Raw genomic sequence first — 17,518 nt, forward strand, 5'->3', positions numbered from 1 at the left:
TTCAGAGTGTTTATCTTTTACATTTCTGGTCTAGGGAGAGAATGATTTTTATTTTTATTGAACATGACTTCCGTGTGTTCAGAGTGAAAGAAGAAGTTTAACGCATGACCTCACATTGCTAATTTGATTGAAGGTGAGAAATCTTAAACCAAAACTCTCACTGATAAGCTTGCACCTTTCTTTTCTGGATTTATCCACTTCAATAAGAACCGCTATTGATTACTTGCTACAAAGATGGAAAAGTCAGCACGCTTATCCTATTTCCTACTTCCTGTCCCTGCCCACTTCCTAAAATTTAAAATTGGTTAAATTAGTTTTCCTCATATATAACAATTATAACTTAGAATGATTTACAAAACTTTTGATTTTTTAGTACACCAATACTAGACAGCATGGACTGACTCCTTGCTATGTGAGATGAGGAAAATTACTGCCATTCTTTCTCCTCTTCCCATCACCTTCTCACGTTCCCTAATTTGTTCTATTATTTTTATGTAGTGAAAGTTTATAACGTTTATATTCTGTTCTGTGCTCATAATTAAATTGTTCACATTTTGTCTATAGTTTGGTTCTGAGGACAAAACCAATAAATGCCATTTATATATATTTTTATTTGTACAGAACCAAAATATTTCTACTTTTAGACAAAGAAATGCAACCTTCTGTCACTAACTTCTTTTCCTAATAGAATAGTAACATTCCAAATAACAAAGTCAAACGGATCCTCTATTGTTATGTATTTATCATCAGTCTATAAAAATAAGGGCATATTTTAATTCAGGCCACATTTTTACCCTGATTTTAAAAAAATTGTTTTTAGAGATGCAGTCTCACTAGGTTGACCAGGCTGGTCTGGAACTCCTGGCCTCAAGTGATCCTCCCACCTTAACCTTCTGAGTACCAGTGGTGATTTATTTTATGTAGCTTTTTGAGGTTTTCTGATTATATATATATATATATATATATATATATATATATTTTAAAAAACATACTCAGGAAAAGATATTTTCATCATGCCTTCAAGTGTTTCTAAGTTCTTAATCATACAGTTTGTATAACAGAATCTACTTTCTTCTTGAAGACATTCATCATTCAGCACATGACTTACTGCTCTAAACAGGAGAGATGGATTTTTAGGCTGCTTGCGCACTGATTAATCTATGAGTTAGTTTCCTTGCCCTCTTTGATTATTCTGAATGTTTCTTGGATTCCATGCCTTCTCTTGGTTGAATTGTCCTTAGTTTTTGTTGAAGAATATCTTTGAATAATTTTTTTTAAGAAAAGGTGTTTGTAAGGTAAATGTTTTCAGTCCTTACACGTTAAAAATATCTTAATTTTGCCTCCCATGTGGTGGATATGTTATCACACTTTATATTTTGGGAATCTAGGTTTGAAATAATTTTTCTTCAAAATTTGAAGAAAATTCCGCTGATTTTTAGTGCCCACTGTTGCTAAAGAGAAGTCTGCAGTCATGTTTGCTCCTATCTAAGCTACCTTTAATTTCATTTTAAAAACTGAAAATTTGATCTTTTGAATTTCATTTGTTTTCATTGTTCTGAACCTTCACAAGTATATGTTTGTGTGTAGGTTGTTTTTCATTCCATCTAATTCATTTTTTTGTGAAAAATTATCTTCTGTGTATTCTCTTCTATTATTTATTATTTCCTCCCTAACCTTTATTTATCATTTTTATTGACAGCTACTATGTACCAGGTTAGGTGATAGGATATATAATATACATATAGTAGTAAGCTAAACCCAGTCAAGCCTCTCCTTCTCTGGAGCCTATATCTAGTTACTTATGATTCATTATTGCTTGCCATTGTTCCAAGAGTATATATTAGATGACAAGCCTTCTGGGTCTATCTCATCCATGTTTGAGTTCCCTCTTCAAGTTTTATCTATAATTTGTGTTACTTACTTGACTATCTCTTGCAGGTTTCTAGTTTGTTTTTCAGAATTGCCTCATCTATTATTTAGTTTTCTGCTGAATTTTGTTTTGATAATCATATTTTTCACTTCCAGCAATTCTTTCCATCGCCTCTCCTTGTTCTTTTGTAGCCATATTTTTGGATGAAATACCCTCAAGTGTTTCTGTTCACATCAATTGGAATTTAATTTTTTGTATTACTTGCATTATTGCTGTTTTCTCTGAGGTCATTTGCTCTATGGGTTCACCTTGATTTTTCTCTTTTATATTGTTGGTTTTCCAAATTGAGTAGTTTTGGATGACTTCATATCTATGAAGTGAGTACTATATTGATTATCAAAGATAACTAGAATGGGCATTCTTCACATTTATGTAGGTTTGCTTGTTCAAGTTACCACTTTCTGAACAAGAAGGTAGACCATAGACTTTTAAGGGCTGTGTACTGCTTAGGGATACTCTGTTTTTAGGTTACATGGGCAGGGATCACCAGGACTGCTGAGACCATCCCTAGCAAAGGAAGGCAGGCTAACTATAGTTGATGAGCTTAAAAAAAAAAAAAAAAAAAAGGAAACAAAAAAATCTCATAATGTTTTAAGAAAGTTTATGAATTTGTGTTGGGCCACATTCAAAGGCATCCTGGGCCACATGTGGCTTGTGGGCCACGAGTTGGACAAGCTTGTTCTAGATACTTCAGACTCTGTTCTACATCTCTTCATAGATCAATAACTTGCTGCAATGAGCTTATCAGAGAAATTATCTTCTTTTCATCCATAAAAAAAGTCATGGGAGGTACTCACTATAGGATTGGTTTATTCCAGTGACTCTGGCCAATTTTCTTTAAAATTCCTTTAACCTTATTATATTGGTTTAATTTCTTCAGAATGACTTTTCCCATTGTGGTAAACTGGTTCTAGGCTTCACAATTACTTATTCCAAGTACAGGAGAAAAGAGGGCACCTCTTTTGAGGACTTGCATTTCAAAGGAATCAAATGGCCTACATAATAACCCATTAAATAAATAAATGTCTCTCAGCCCCAGTTGAGTCACTTGTGCTTTTCTCAACAAGCACTATGTTCAGGGCAATGATCTGTGCTAATTGGCTTTAGGTCTCTGTTACCGAACTGATCACTGTGGCCCTGAGGGTGCTGTTACTTAGAATATTCTCACCTTTTCTGAGAGGCTGATGTTGGGGTCATTTCCACCTGAACTAAAGTCCATGGGCTGCATGGGTAAAGGTTGAGTACTTCAGCAAATATCATGGAAAGGAAGGGGAATATACACTGTTAGTTAACAGTGGTTACTCCTGTACTCTCTCTTGTTTGGATACTACTGTGTATTTATTTCTTTTTCTGAGTCTTTATTGACATTAGGAATGAGAGATAGAAATAGGGTGAGAGAGGAAGTAAAATTCAGTGCTAATTTTTCCATCTTATACCAGAACTCAACTGTATTTCTGGAATCTATGTATCCTTACTTTTCCTTTGATTTATTACAAAAAAATTCTTAGTGGCTACACTAAAAATTTTGTAACCTTTAAAAAATACATAGTTACACTACTTCAGTTACTCTGAGTAATAGAAAATTTCATGTGTGTACAAAATATCCTGGGGGCATTTTAATTATTAGTAACTACAGTCACAGTGTAGTTCTAGAACCAAATTAAACATTTTGCATATAGAAGCTTATCTGTGAAACAAATCTGGCACAATCTCTTTTAATGTGTAGGTAATTTGTTATATAAATTGATTTTTTAGCTTTGTTTGTTAGTTGTCAGCATGCATTTCAAATTTTACACAATGTGTTTGGGGAACTCTGATGGAAGTCTGTGCATTAAAAATGTCTACAGGGCCAATTAGTGTATAGGCAGGGAGGCAAACTAAGGGAATGGTGGAAGAAATTGGAAAAAAAAAAAAACAAAAAACCGATGTGCATAATGTGCTTCTTCTCGTAAAAAAAAAAAAAAGACAACAACATAAAGAAATAAAAATGACATTTGATGGTCATTCTGCCAGTAGTCATGGGGCAGATCTATGTTACACTGTACTATTATGCTCTTTTTTCTTTGCAGTCAGTGAGTTGCTTTTCCAGGATAGAAAATTTGGATTAGGCCTTTGTCTGTGCCTGTGAAAATAAGTAGAGCTAACTTAACTCGTTGTCATCAGTTTTAACCAACTGAGCTAATCAAACATGGGCTTTAAAAAAAGATTTTATCTACTAAGCAAATATGATCACAGTCTGAAACTTTGTTCTTGGAAAATCCCCTCTCAGGGTGTTCAGCCTTTCTTCTTCAGTTTGCAGAATTCTCCACGTTTCAGTTTCCTGATAAATCAGTGGGTGCTGCTACTCCACATCTTTGAAGCTGGTTGTTAAGAAGCAGCACTTCTACAGCGATCACAGTTTAAAGCATGAATCAATTTAATGTCACATAAGCTATAAATTTCAACGGAGTTACAGTTTCAGAGTAAAGTGCAACATACCGTATAAAGTGAATCTGGAATTCAAGCCCAACAATGTCATAAAAGAGGCTGTGAAGTCTCACATGATGTGGGCCACAGAAAGGATTGTTGCCATTCAGATCTTAGCTCAAATACTACCACATCCTTGGAGTGGCCCGCCAGGGGCCACCCTTACTAAGCCAATCCCTCTGTTCAAGCCAAAATGATATCTCAGACTTTTTTTGAATTGCAGAGAGATTGTTGCAGCCAGGGATTGCATTAGTAAGGGTGGCCCATGGTGGGCCACTCTGAAGATGTAGTAATATTTGAGCTAAGATCTGAATGCCAAGAAGACTTCAGCCATGTGAACGGTGGAGGGATTTCTAGGGAGAGGGGTCAGCACAGGCGAAGACCCTCTGACGGGAAGAAGCTGAGCACAGCTTGGGATTGAATGAATGCCAGTGTGGCTGAAGGGTGGTGAATGAAGGGGAGGGGGAAAGGAGAAGGTCTAGGAGGCCTGGGCATGATCAGATCAGGCGGTGAGGCCATGGAAGTAGGTGGGATTTTCATCTAAGAAAAATGAGAAGTCTTCAGAGAGTTTTCAGGAGGGGATGATATATATTTCTTTGAAGTTGAGCGTTATCCTCAGTAAATTTTGTAGTCATTAAACCAGAGATTATAGACAGATTTTCCCTCATATGCCAGTTGCAGCTGATTAGTAGTGGCTATAGAGAATCCTGGGCTGAGAAGGATTCTGTGGCTAACCAGAATTCAGTAGACGAGTTTGACATGGCCCATTAGTATGACTGTACTGTGTGCACTGTTTCTGCATTAAATGTCTGACAAAAGCAGAGCCAAAGGAAAAATAGAACTTAACAATTTAATTCTGACAATACAGTTGACCCTTGAAAAATATAAAGGTTGGGGTGCTGACCCTTTGTGCAGTCAAAAATTTGCGTATAACTTTGACCTCCCCAAAATCTGAACCACTGATAGCCCGCTGTTGACTGGAAGCTTTGCTGATAACACAAACACTTGATTAACACATGTTTTGGATGTTATCTGTATTATATACTCCATTCTTACCATAAAGTAAGCTAGAGAAAAGAATATTTTATTTAAAAAATCATAAGGAAGAGAAATATATTTATTCTTCATTAAGTAGAAGTGGATTATTATCAAGGTCTTCATCCTCATCATCTTCACATTGAGTGGGCTGAGGAGGGGGAGATAGAGGAAAGGTGGGTCTTGGTGTCTTAAGAGTGGCAGAGGTGGAAGAAAATTTATGTATATGTGGACTCAGGCACTTCAAACCTATGTTGTCTAAAGGTCAACTGTAGTTTCAAAACCAGCTTTTTATTTCTGAAAATATGTTAAAAAAACTCAGAGAAGAAATGGAAAGTTTGCTATGATCCAGTCATCCAGAGAAATCCATGGTCACCCTGTTGATGCACTTTAAAGAAGGAGATACGTGGGTAAGACCTGATGGTGAATTACTCTTATATGATTTTGGACTTTTGCAGGAGCTGGTGGTGCTTTGCCACCTCCACCACCCCAGTTTGATATCTTTGCTGGCAGCTGGTATTCGTCCCCGGATGTTGGTGATGGAGTTAGCCTCCAAGGGTTCCTTGGATCGCCTGCTTCAGCAGGACAAAGCCAGCCTCACTAGAACCCTACAGCACAGGATTGCACTCCATGTGGCTGATGGTTTGAGGTAAGTAGGTCTTGTTGTTTAATATTCAGTGCATGACAAGTGTGACCCCAGACTTACTCTCAGGTTCCGAGAACACTTCCCAGTAACACCGTGCCCCAGTAACAATTTACAAACAATTTGGATGAAAACTACCATTTCCCTGATCAAATTTGGTTAATTTCAGAAAATAAGAGTATGAAACCATGTAGAACCTCATAGCAAGTAGTAATAGACTTTGAACCCACAAGTTCAGCTGTGGAACCCATAATTTTAACCCTGTACTGATCTGCCTTCTGTACAAATGTATAAGTTAGGCTTCACAGTATCAAATTGAGTGTCAATTACATGATTCCAGTGAGGAAAGATGAGTCCATACTTCTCAAGGGGACTAGAGTGATTCATGTTGGATTCTTCGGTATGACCATCTCACACGTCTCAGAGGTACACTATCCACACAGCCAGAGCAAGCTTTGGAGAGGGAGCACACTGGAGTGGAAAGGCTGTTGTCTTTGAAAGCAAAAGGCCTGGGATTAATCACTATTCCACACACTTAGTAACTGTGATTGTATATCTCTGATTCTCAGTTTTTAAATAGTCTATGAACCATGACTTATATTTAATGCATAAAATTGTGATGACCTCTGTAATAATGGAAGACATTCCAGATGAAACTCTTGATGTCCGCTCTGCCATTGCTCCCCAACCCCAGTCACCTCTTTACACCTGAGAGTCACCTTTCATTCTTTTCTTTCTCTCTCATCTCATGGCTAATCCTTTAGCAAATCTTTCAGCTCTGCCACCAAAATATATCTTAATGCTTGTAATAATTTCTCTCACTAATGTCTGAGCCAGTATCATCTCTCATTGCCTTTCGGTCCCCTGCTTCTATCTCTGTCTCATGATACATCCCGTTCTTCACACAGCTACTGGGGTGATTTTTCTAACATGAAAGTTGGATCAGGCCTTGTTCCTGTTATCAACCCTCCCCTGCCTTATTTCTTGGGCAAGGTGCTCAGCCACTCCTATCCCTGAGGTTCCTTGCAGATACCAGAGGCTTTATATTGGCTATTGATTTCACTCAGGAGTGTCTGACTCCCAGATATGTTCTCTACTTATTATAAAGGATTATTTGAATCCTTTCATTCAGGACTCTCAACACAGAGGATGTCCCCAACGACCCTTTGTCTCTCCAGCCTCTATAGGAATATTCCTGCCTAGGATTTTTTATGTTTTCATTTTTTAAAAATTTATTTATTTTCTGTCTTGCCATCAGAATCTAAGTACCATTAAAGGAGGGACTTTTCATCCTATTCACCATTGTATCTCTAGCTCCTAAAATAGTAAGCCTTCAGAATTATTGTGTTGACAGTAGGGGAAGAGGGAGAAAGGAGGAAAGAAGGAAAACAGTGCCTGGTGCATAGTAGCAAAGCAGTGTATGTAACTTTCCTTCTCTTCTGAAATGCTATGAATATGCCTTTTAGGTAGTATCCAGAAATGTCCCTTCCTGAAAGGGTCCAGAAACTACTGAAAACTGTCCAGATTATGAAATGAAACAGGGTGCAGGGATTTGCATTTGAGTTGATATTTCTGCTTTTGAACACCAGGGGGAACCTTGGGTTAAATTAATGTAGGTAAAGTGCAGCTTAGTCTCCTGTATTTCAATGCCCTCTTTCCTTCATTTAACTAACTCTAGGTTCAGTTTTTCCCTAATTCTTCCACAAATCCGCAAAGTGTTTATTTGTAAAGTGAAGAATTGCTATTTTTTTTTTTTTTTTTTTTTTTTTTAACACTGTTCGAAACACCTTGTTTCTAAAATGACTTATTCTAGTTCTGTGAAACCTTACTTTAAACAACAAATCCAGCAGTTTCTGATGAAGTAAATGAAATGTCAGCATATTTAAAATAATTTGCCTAATTTGTTCTTAGCTTAATGCCAGAAAAGCTTTCTGGATTTTGTATCACAAAAGACTAGTAGATTTCAGTATCTATCAGTCTTCTACCAGCACTAAGTAATTTTTAAAACTCAGCATTAAGGTTTATTTTCCCAAGTATGTTTTAGCACAGAAAATAAAATCATGCTCCTTTGGAGTCCCTTGAATGCTGGAGCTGTTTAGAGTGACATACAAGAACTTTCTTCACGTTACATGCTCTCCCTCCATCTTGCTTTTACCTGTTAGCTCACCTCTCCAATTCAATCCACTTCCTTTGAACTCTTTATCATAATTCTATAAAACTTATGAAAATATAATCACCTACATTTTCTATATGTTTCTGTGTTTCAGTATCTTCAAAATGGAATGTACTGCCTTGGTACATCACCCACTATAAATCTATTATTTCTGCTATATCCCACACTTGCCAGGCCAGGATACTTGTTGTCCCATCCAGGCCAAACACCTTTCCCGAAAAGCAACTATGCATTTGTCCACCAGGTCCTTGACTCTATTTTACATTATCTTTTTAGTCAATTCATTTACTTTTACGCTGCTTACTGCTGCCTTCGTTCAGCATGTCCAGGGAATTATCAGAATTTCTTTTCTAAAATAAAAATCAATTTATGCTTGCAATTCCGTGGCTGTTCTCAATTATCTGCAATCTGCAAAGTGCATCCAAACTCTTGGCATAGCATCAAAGCTCTTTCTGTATGCCTCTTGCTTCCCTTTACAGCCCCTGCCCCCCTACTGCCCACACTGCATTCTAGCCATGATGACAGTCTTGAATTTTCAGTTATGCTCATGTCTCTCCGTCATTGTATTTGTTATTCCTCTCTTTCCACCAAGTTGTCTGCCTAGAAAGCTCATTTTTCTTAAGAATTTCCTCACATATCATCTCTACTGTGAAGCTCAAATGTGTCATGAAGTGTTAGCTTCTCCAACTTGTGTTTCTTGCACACGCTCTGTGCAAGACATTGTCTTAGGTGCTAAAGAGAGAAAGCTAGATATTATATTGTTCTTGAGGTTGAAAGCTTACAGTCCTAGTGGGAGACTCAACTTTGCTGTCTTTACCTCAATGTTTTTCTTCCTCTGTGCTTCCCTAGCATGTGGTAGTTACATATTTCTGGAACCTTGTTTGAACACCTGTTTGAGGACTGTTTGGGCACAATCCTTCTGGATTGTGACACCCTCAAGAGAGCAGATATACAAAGATGGCTTTGTATACTAAATGACTGGCCCTCATAGATACCTAGTACATATTTGTCAAATGAATGAATGCGTTCTATTTTTGGAATAATTCTATTCAGAATGAGATAAAGTTTACTTTAAGCTATGAAAAAAGAAGTTTCTTAGCAACTCTTAAAATAATCACAAAGAATGACTGTTTAACTTAATATAAACCAGTTTGTTTTAATAAAATATTTGACAATAGTCATGGTTACACAATGCATAAATTATGGCTAAATTATTGTCAGGAAGGAAAGATCTTTACTTATTATTTCAAAAGCTATTTTGCTAGTCTATTAAAAGCTATTAAAACTGCACTTCTTAGGATTAAATTCTATAATTGAACATTTTAACTAACCAAGATATTATCTCTTTCCCACTGACATTATTTCAAATTAAGCTTAACTATTCCTTTTTAGCCTTTGGAAAGTATTCTGAGTCTGTGTTCTATAAATATACTTAGAGAGGCATGTCTTATAAAGGATTTGGATACTGTTCAGTGATGTATGACTTGGCTTTAGTTTTTTTATTCTTAATCTCTCAGCTTTTCTCTTCAGCATGGCAAGAGTACCTAATGGCCTTTCAGTAAGCCCTTAGTAAATTTTTCTTTCACGCCCATTACTTACTGTGAAGGTCAACTTCATTAGTGTATTTATCTTATTTTTTTCAGCCCAAAATAGGTATATTGAAATGAATGGGCCTAATGTCAAATGTCCCAACTACATCCTGGAAGAGAGAGAATCTTCTGCTGTATTAGTTGATGCAATTGAATAATACGTACTCTCCAGGCCATCATACAATTCAAAGTTCAGGGTATCATTGCCGTTCTCTTCTAATCCTTCCAGAAGCGATTGGTACTAGGTAATGGAGTAACTATTAATTGATATAATGTGAGCCAAAACTAACAGTCACGAATAAGCAAAGAATTTAAATTTAACTCCATTAAGTCTTGTGAAAAATTATTTTCAACCTAGGTTGTCACATAGCTGTGACATCACATGAAATGCTGTAGTCAATTTGACATCATGGGGCAGAGAAGACAGAGTTGGAAATCAGAATTTTATAGACATATAATGTGATAATAGTATTAGTAGCTGAGACACGGTAAGCTCACTGACCGTGTTTCCAGAATGGATAAGACCTGGTTGAGACAAAAACTTTATGTTGTTTTTTTTATATTAACTAGCTTTTACTCTTTGCCTGAAATGTTCAACTCTAGTTGCTCATGATTGCGTGGGTTAGTCTCCAAAAGGATGGAATTTAATGTTACCCATCATCTTTTCCAAGACAATGTTTTATTCATTCTAACTCAGCCCAAAATACTCTTTTTTAACCTTAATATCTAACATGATTAGGTTTATGGTAAATTATATACTCAAACAGAAGAAGAGACTAATAGCAAGCAAAAGTCTTATATTTTCATTTGTTTTCATCCAAAAAGTAGAAAATATTTTCCAAACATTGGGAAACATTTTAGTCAGAAAAATAAATATCAATGGTAAATAGAATAGAGAAAAATTTTAAATCTGAGCTAAACCTCTATATGGTTTTAAGAAAATCAAAACTATTAAATAAATGGCAAGTACAACAAAATCCCATCAATTCTTATTTAACTTATTTGAAATAGCTAAAATATTCACATGATCATTGAGGGCATTCAGAATTGCCTTTAAGTAATTGTTCATATATACTAAAGAAAAGTCTCCAAAAATTGGGTCTTTGCCTGAGATAGATTTGTCTTAAAATTGAAATCATTCGCTTACAGATTTGACCATTTATTAAAGCATAACGTTACTTTGTAATATTAGACATGTATGTTTTGATTTTCTTCTATAATACCACTTAACTTTAAGGGTCAAAGTGAGCACAGAATTTTTGATGCTTGGCATAATGGACATGTATATTTAAGGAAATTAGGAGAGAAATTATTATAATGTAATCGCATTTGAATAAGATTTCCTGTGCATTTTCTGGCAGATACCTCCATTCAGCCATGATTATATACCGAGACTTGAAGCCCCACAATGTGCTGCTTTTCACACTGTATCCCAATGCTGCCATCATTGCAAAGATTGCTGACTACGGCATTGCTCAGTACTGCTGTAGAATGGGGATAAAAACGTCAGAGGGCACACCAGGTAGGTGATCAGGTTTGTCTCATAATTCTATCTTCAGGATGGATAACCACTGACCTCAGATGTGAGTTCAGAAGAGTCAAAAGGAAACCAGAGTCTATCACATTGGGAACAGAGGTTTACTGTGTGAAAAATTGCAAGCATTACATTGTGATTTTTATCATTGTATTTTGTAGGAAAAGAGACATTTGATGTAATTTTTCAGGGCAAAAACTGAAGAAAAAGAAGAGAACGTTTGATATCAAGTTATATTTTTATAAGTTAGATTTTTAGATTCTTTAGATACTCTAGAGGTTGTAAAAAGTAACAGCAAAAACTTCAGTCTAGGTACTGTTGACACTTGTGAGGCAAATCAAATTCAGGTCCACAGATTCTTTTTCATAACTCTGAAATCCACAAATTCTTTTTCATAACTCTGAAAACCCCAAGTTTTTTTTTTTTAAATAACTAATTTGGTGTCAAAACCTAAGCAAACTGACTTGATGCTTATTACAGTCTTTATTTCTCATGCCCAGTGTGAATATGCGTACATTTTGCTGCAGAAATATATACATGTTTGAGTACAGGGGGCCGGCCCTGACCCTTCAAAGGGTTTCTGTGCACATCACTATCTACCCCATGGAATATTCCCTCCCTTTCTCAGTTCCCACTCCACTTCTTCAACTCAAATTCATCAGAATTTCAAGCTCAGATTCCTAAAAAGCAGTTATGGGGCCAGTGATCTGTACAGACATGTTGTCTCAGACATCAGTTTAAGCAGGAAATACAACATTTAGGGGTTGGCATTTGTTTGGAGGGGAGGATCACTCTATCTTTAGGGAAACTTTATATAGTTAGTTATTTGTAAGTAAAATTACAGGTGGCTATACGTCATCTTGATGATTGCAACTCAATTAAATCACCATGCCTGACACAGAAGAAAATATGCTAGAGGATATCTCACTAGGGAAAAGGTTCCAGTTCAATTCTTGCCCACTCAACTTTTGTATTTAGATAAACAAATGGCTCCAGATTCCAATGCCTGGTTTTATTTTTGCTCCAAATACATATATACTCTTTTGTTTTGCATAGGTACATTTTAGAAGTAGACTGTGTATTCTCATAAACACTTCAAAGTGTATATTCTGGCTGAGAGTGTCTCTGTGTAGTTCAATGAAATTAATTATAATTTTTTTCAGTACCGTGCTGTGCGTCAGGCCCAGTGCCAGGTATATTAGAGACAAGATCTCTTATCCTCATGCCAGGGCGGAAAGTTAGCTATTATTTTCTCATTTGCCAAATGAGAAAACTGAGGCTCAGGGAGATTATATAACTTGCAGAATATCACTCAGTAATTGGCCGAGATAAGAATTCAGTCTGAATGAGAACCAGATCCAGAGATATTTGGCTTTAAATTCTATAGTCCCTCCTAAACCATATGTGACTCTAACATGAAGAAGCTTATTTAATTTTCCCTATTAAAAAAGTCAAAACAAAACAACAGAACCATGAATAGCAAATATTGTCAATGAGAGGTTTGGAAAAACAATCTTAAAGGATGAAATTCCATAGACCTCATATATTCCTACCTGAAAAAAGTGGGCACAGGACAATGATTTTCTTTTGGAAGATCTGCTCATTTTTGTCATGGCACATGAAGGTGGACTGGACCACTCAGTTTCTTCTTTCTGCATCTCCCAACCCAGTCTTTCTGTTCATGGGGTGAAAATCTGTTGTTGAAGCCTTGTCTACTTAATTGGACAGTGGAACTCTCAGGTCTCTATGGGCTGTGCTCTTGTACTTGGGCTCTGCTTCTCCGCTCTGTGGTCTGGGTCAGCTAGCAGCCACTCAGTTCACCTTGGTTCAGACTCATGGCCTTTCATTTTCAGTATCTGATTTCTGGTTTTGCTCAATACCTGTCTAAAATGTAATACCCATCTGATTCTTCATACCAAGCGACACAATTGCTCCTGATCCCTTTTAATCTCCAATATTGAATGGTGGTAACATAAATATGGAGACAGATCATGACAGAAACCCAGGGCCTAATCTTTTGTGCCCACTCTTCTCACAGGCTTCTTAATACTTTGGAAGCTTTTTTTTTTTTTTTTTTTTTCTGGCTGTAACCTAGATTTTCCCTTTATCATTACTCTATTATTGTTAGAGCACTTCTAATTATCTTAGCCCTAAACTCTGCCTCCAATTTTAAATAACAATAATTCTCACTCCTACTAATACTGCTACTAGTACTACTGTCACCAAACTTTTTCTTCCCCAAAGCAGTTCTGTTTGGGAAGAAAATAGTTCCCTCTCATACAATTTCAGTTATCTTCTTGTCTTTTCTGTTTAATGAATCTTCCTGTTAATGTTACATCTTTTAACATGGAAACTTCTAGAGAAACAAAAGACGATGGATTTGTTAAACTTTTTGGGTGCAGTTTTGTACTAACTCTTACCGAAGTGTGTGCATTATGAGTGTGGGTCCATTACAGCTGTAATAGGAGCAGAACCTTCCAGAGCATGAGCGATGTGCTGGGCTTGTGCTTAGCTCTGTCCATGAGTTGAGCATCTCAATCCTTAGGACCCTCTGATATATGTGCTATTACTATTTCTAGTCTATAGATGCAGAGACTAAAGTTTAGAGAGTATCAAAAACATTTACAAGGTCCTATAGGACAAAACTGTAAGACAAAATGCATACCCAAGCAGCTTGAGAGCAGAGCTCCTGTCCAGCACTGTGATAGCTGGGGACGCAGAAACAGAAACATTGCAATTATTGACAAGGGCCGTGGTGCCATGTCTGTCCATATTTTGAAAATAATTATGGTATGGATATTTTCACCTTTAAATAACTTGGAGAGTTTCAACATTAACTCAGTCAAATGGATATATTTATATCATATCTGGTTGGGAGTGACAGTTAATTCTGGGTCCTGTGGCAATTGCACTTTTGACTGAGATGAATGCTGACTGATGGCTTTAACATTTAACTAATGTGATATTATTTAACACACCCACATAAATACTACAGTCTTTGGGTAAATAAAATGTTACTGGCTGGACATACACGAATATCTGATGGAGGTTATGGAACATACTCTACTCATACTTCTCTGAAAGTAAAAAATAAAGTATATGTTTCAGTACACAATGTGATATATGCTCAGACTTAATTCATAAATTTCTCTTATTCTTCATCTATGGATCCTTTATTTATTTACTTATTGCATTTGTTAAAATACAAGCTTCTCTGAAAAATTACTTCTAAAAATAGTTTTTAGACAATCATATTTTCTCAAGCATTTTAACATTATAATCATTATGATAATTCTCCAAGGGGAAATTATACTTATTTTTTATTCATTTATTCATTCATTTGGCAACAATATATTGAACATTTACCAAGCACCAAACTGGCTGTACCGCTTAATAGTGGCATGACGTTCATCAGGAAATTGTTAGTGCAATCAAGAACACTAGAGATTCACTGGGAGAATTTAAATAAGCTTTTAGAAGGATATTATATTAGAATTGAGGCACTTGATGAATCTATAAATAATACTATGTTTTCATGCTAGAGATCGTGCCAATGAAGATATTTACTTTGAAAAGGGGAAGATGAGAAGTTTAAAAGCATTTCCATATTGAAGTAAATATTCATTTCCGTATCTTCACAGTTATCTTCTCAGAGTTCTCTGACTCATTGTGAAAAAAAATTCCAACCTTCTGCACAGCTCTACGATCTTCGGATTGTTGCCTAGAGGGGTAAAATCTATTCTAAAAGGAGGTGTGCATTGGATGAGAATTTAGAATTAGATGAAATGACCCTTAGAGTCTTTTCCTGCTTTAAGAGCCTGTGATTCCAAATTCTAACAGTGCATTTATCAAGAAAAAAATATGCTGAACATTTTAGTAGTTTTTGAATAGTACCTGGATAAAATAGATAACTAATAAATGTGCTCAATGAATAATAAATAACTGATTAAGATTTAAATAAACCTCCCAAATCTCTTTCACATTCTAAGAAGAGAAGCATAAAGGTTGTTAATGAACTAGTGACTGTGTGGGTAGCTCATTATTTTTAAGTACTCTTGACTTTGTTCATTATCTGTGTGGCCTTAGGAAAATACATACATTTCTGAAAGGATTATGTCATTTGTAAAATAGAAAGTCCTTATCTGTCTACCACAGATGATTCTTGTGCATATCAAAAGAAATATTCAATAAGGCATCTGTAAAATAGTAGAGAGAGATGAATTAGGAGCTATTGTGATTCGTTTACATTATGTCATAGGTGCACTTTATTAGGGATATGTTTTAGAGCTATCTTAATTACGTAATTCTTTAACTTAGATTGTGAGAATGATATTATGGTTATATAGGAAAATACCCTTATTCTAAGGAAATGTATATTTAGGTCTGAAACATTGTATCTGTAACTTAATATAGTGTATAAATTATGCTAATTTATGTGATAATTATATGTAATTATATTACTATGTTACTATGTATACAATCTATTTACATGCATGTATGTGGGGGAATGTTATCCTCGGTTAGTGTAGTAGGAGTTATCATGCTCAAATTCGATATCTCCACCCTTCCAACTCTTCATGCTTTTCTAGCATGGTGAGGACTGCTGAGCTCCATCTTTTGCTGGTAGTCTCTCTGTCAAATAGAACTGTTTCCAAATTCAGTCATTTACTCCTTGAAGGCTATGAATTCATACTTTGTTATATTTTTCTGGCTGCATATTTAAATTACTCTTACAATCATATAAGTTCATTGTAAAAATTTTCGAAATAAAAAGGAAGATAAAATGTACAGATAATTTTAGCAAATGAAATAATAATTATATTGGGATGTTTTCTGCTTAGATTTTAATTATGTACATTCCCATCAACTTTTTATTTTGAAAATGTTTAAGCCTACAGAACAGTTGAAAGAATAGTACAGGCCAAGTGCAGTGGCTCCTGCCTGTAATCCCAGCACTTTGGGAGGCTGAGGTGGGTGGATCACTTGAGGTCAGGAGTTCAAGACCAGCCTGGCCAACATGGTGAAACCCCGTGTCTACTAAAAATACAAAAATTAGCTGGGCATGGTGGTGGGCACCTGTAATCCCTGCTACTCGGGAGGCTGAGGCAGGTGAATCGCTTGAAACCAGGAGGCGGAGGTTGCAGAGAGCCGAGATCACACCACTGCACTCCAGCCTGGGCAAGAGAATGAGATCTCCATCTCAAAAAAAAAAAAAAAAAGAAAGAAAGAATAGTGCAGTATACACTCATATACCCTACACATAAATTCATTGATTATTTACTTTTTGCCCTACTTGTTCTTTCTTGCTCTGTTTGCATATGAATGAATCGCTGAAATTAAGTTGTAGACATCATGCCATGTAATCTCTGAACAGTGTGTGTATTTCTTTAGAATAAGGATGTTTAATCCAGTCTGTCACTGATGGACATTTGGGTTGATTCCAAGTCTTTGCTATTGTGAATAGTGCCGCAATAAACATACGTGTGCATATGTCTTTATAGCAGCATGATTTATAATCCTTTGTGTATATACCCATACACCATGGAATACTATGCAGCCATAAAAAGGGATGAGTTTGTGTCCTTTGTAGGGACATGGATGCAGCTGGAAACCATCATTCTCAGCAAACTATCGCAAGAACAGAAAACCAACACTGCATGTTCTCACTCATAGGTGGGAACTGAACAATGAGATCACTTGGACTCGGGAAGGGGAACATCACACACCGGGGCCTATCACGGGGAGTGGGGAGGGGGGAGGGATAGCATTGAGAGTTATACCTGATGTAAATGACGAGTTGATGGGTGCTGACGAGTTGATGGGTGCAGCACGCCAACATGGCACAGGTATACATATGTAACAAACCTGCACGTTATCCACATGTACCCTAGAACTTAAAGTATAATAATAATAAAAAAAAAGAATAAGGATGTTTACTTACATGATCATAATACCATTATCACAGCTAAGAAAATAATTCAGTTGATTTTTTCCACATATTTGATAACTTTCTGTCTATCCAGGATTCTATCCTACATTTTCTTTTAATTTATGTCATAGCATATCATCTTAGAAAGTGATCCTTAAGTTACTGCATGGTGTACATTGTTTAATTGTTTAACCATTTCCCTTTGTGATTGGATTTCTT

The 17,518-nt window shown here is 36.1% G+C and overlaps 1 protein-coding gene across 2 annotated transcripts in view; it reads left to right on the forward strand.

Moving 5' to 3' along the window:
• Positions 1–17,518, forward strand: part of LRRK2 (leucine rich repeat kinase 2) — a 146,244-nt gene that overhangs the window by 100,258 nt on the left and 28,468 nt on the right. For both annotated transcript variants that reach the window (XM_025402005.1, XM_025402006.1), the window contains exons 40-41: positions 5,890–6,080; positions 11,198–11,358. In XM_025402005.1, coding sequence (XP_025257790.1) covers positions 5,890–6,080; positions 11,198–11,358 — 352 coding nt within the window. The remainder of the gene's footprint in view (positions 1–5,889; positions 6,081–11,197; positions 11,359–17,518) is intronic.

Source organism: Theropithecus gelada, chromosome 11 (assembly GCF_003255815.1).
Source record: "Theropithecus gelada isolate Dixy chromosome 11, Tgel_1.0, whole genome shotgun sequence".
Taxonomy (NCBI): domain Eukaryota; kingdom Metazoa; phylum Chordata; class Mammalia; order Primates; family Cercopithecidae; genus Theropithecus; species Theropithecus gelada.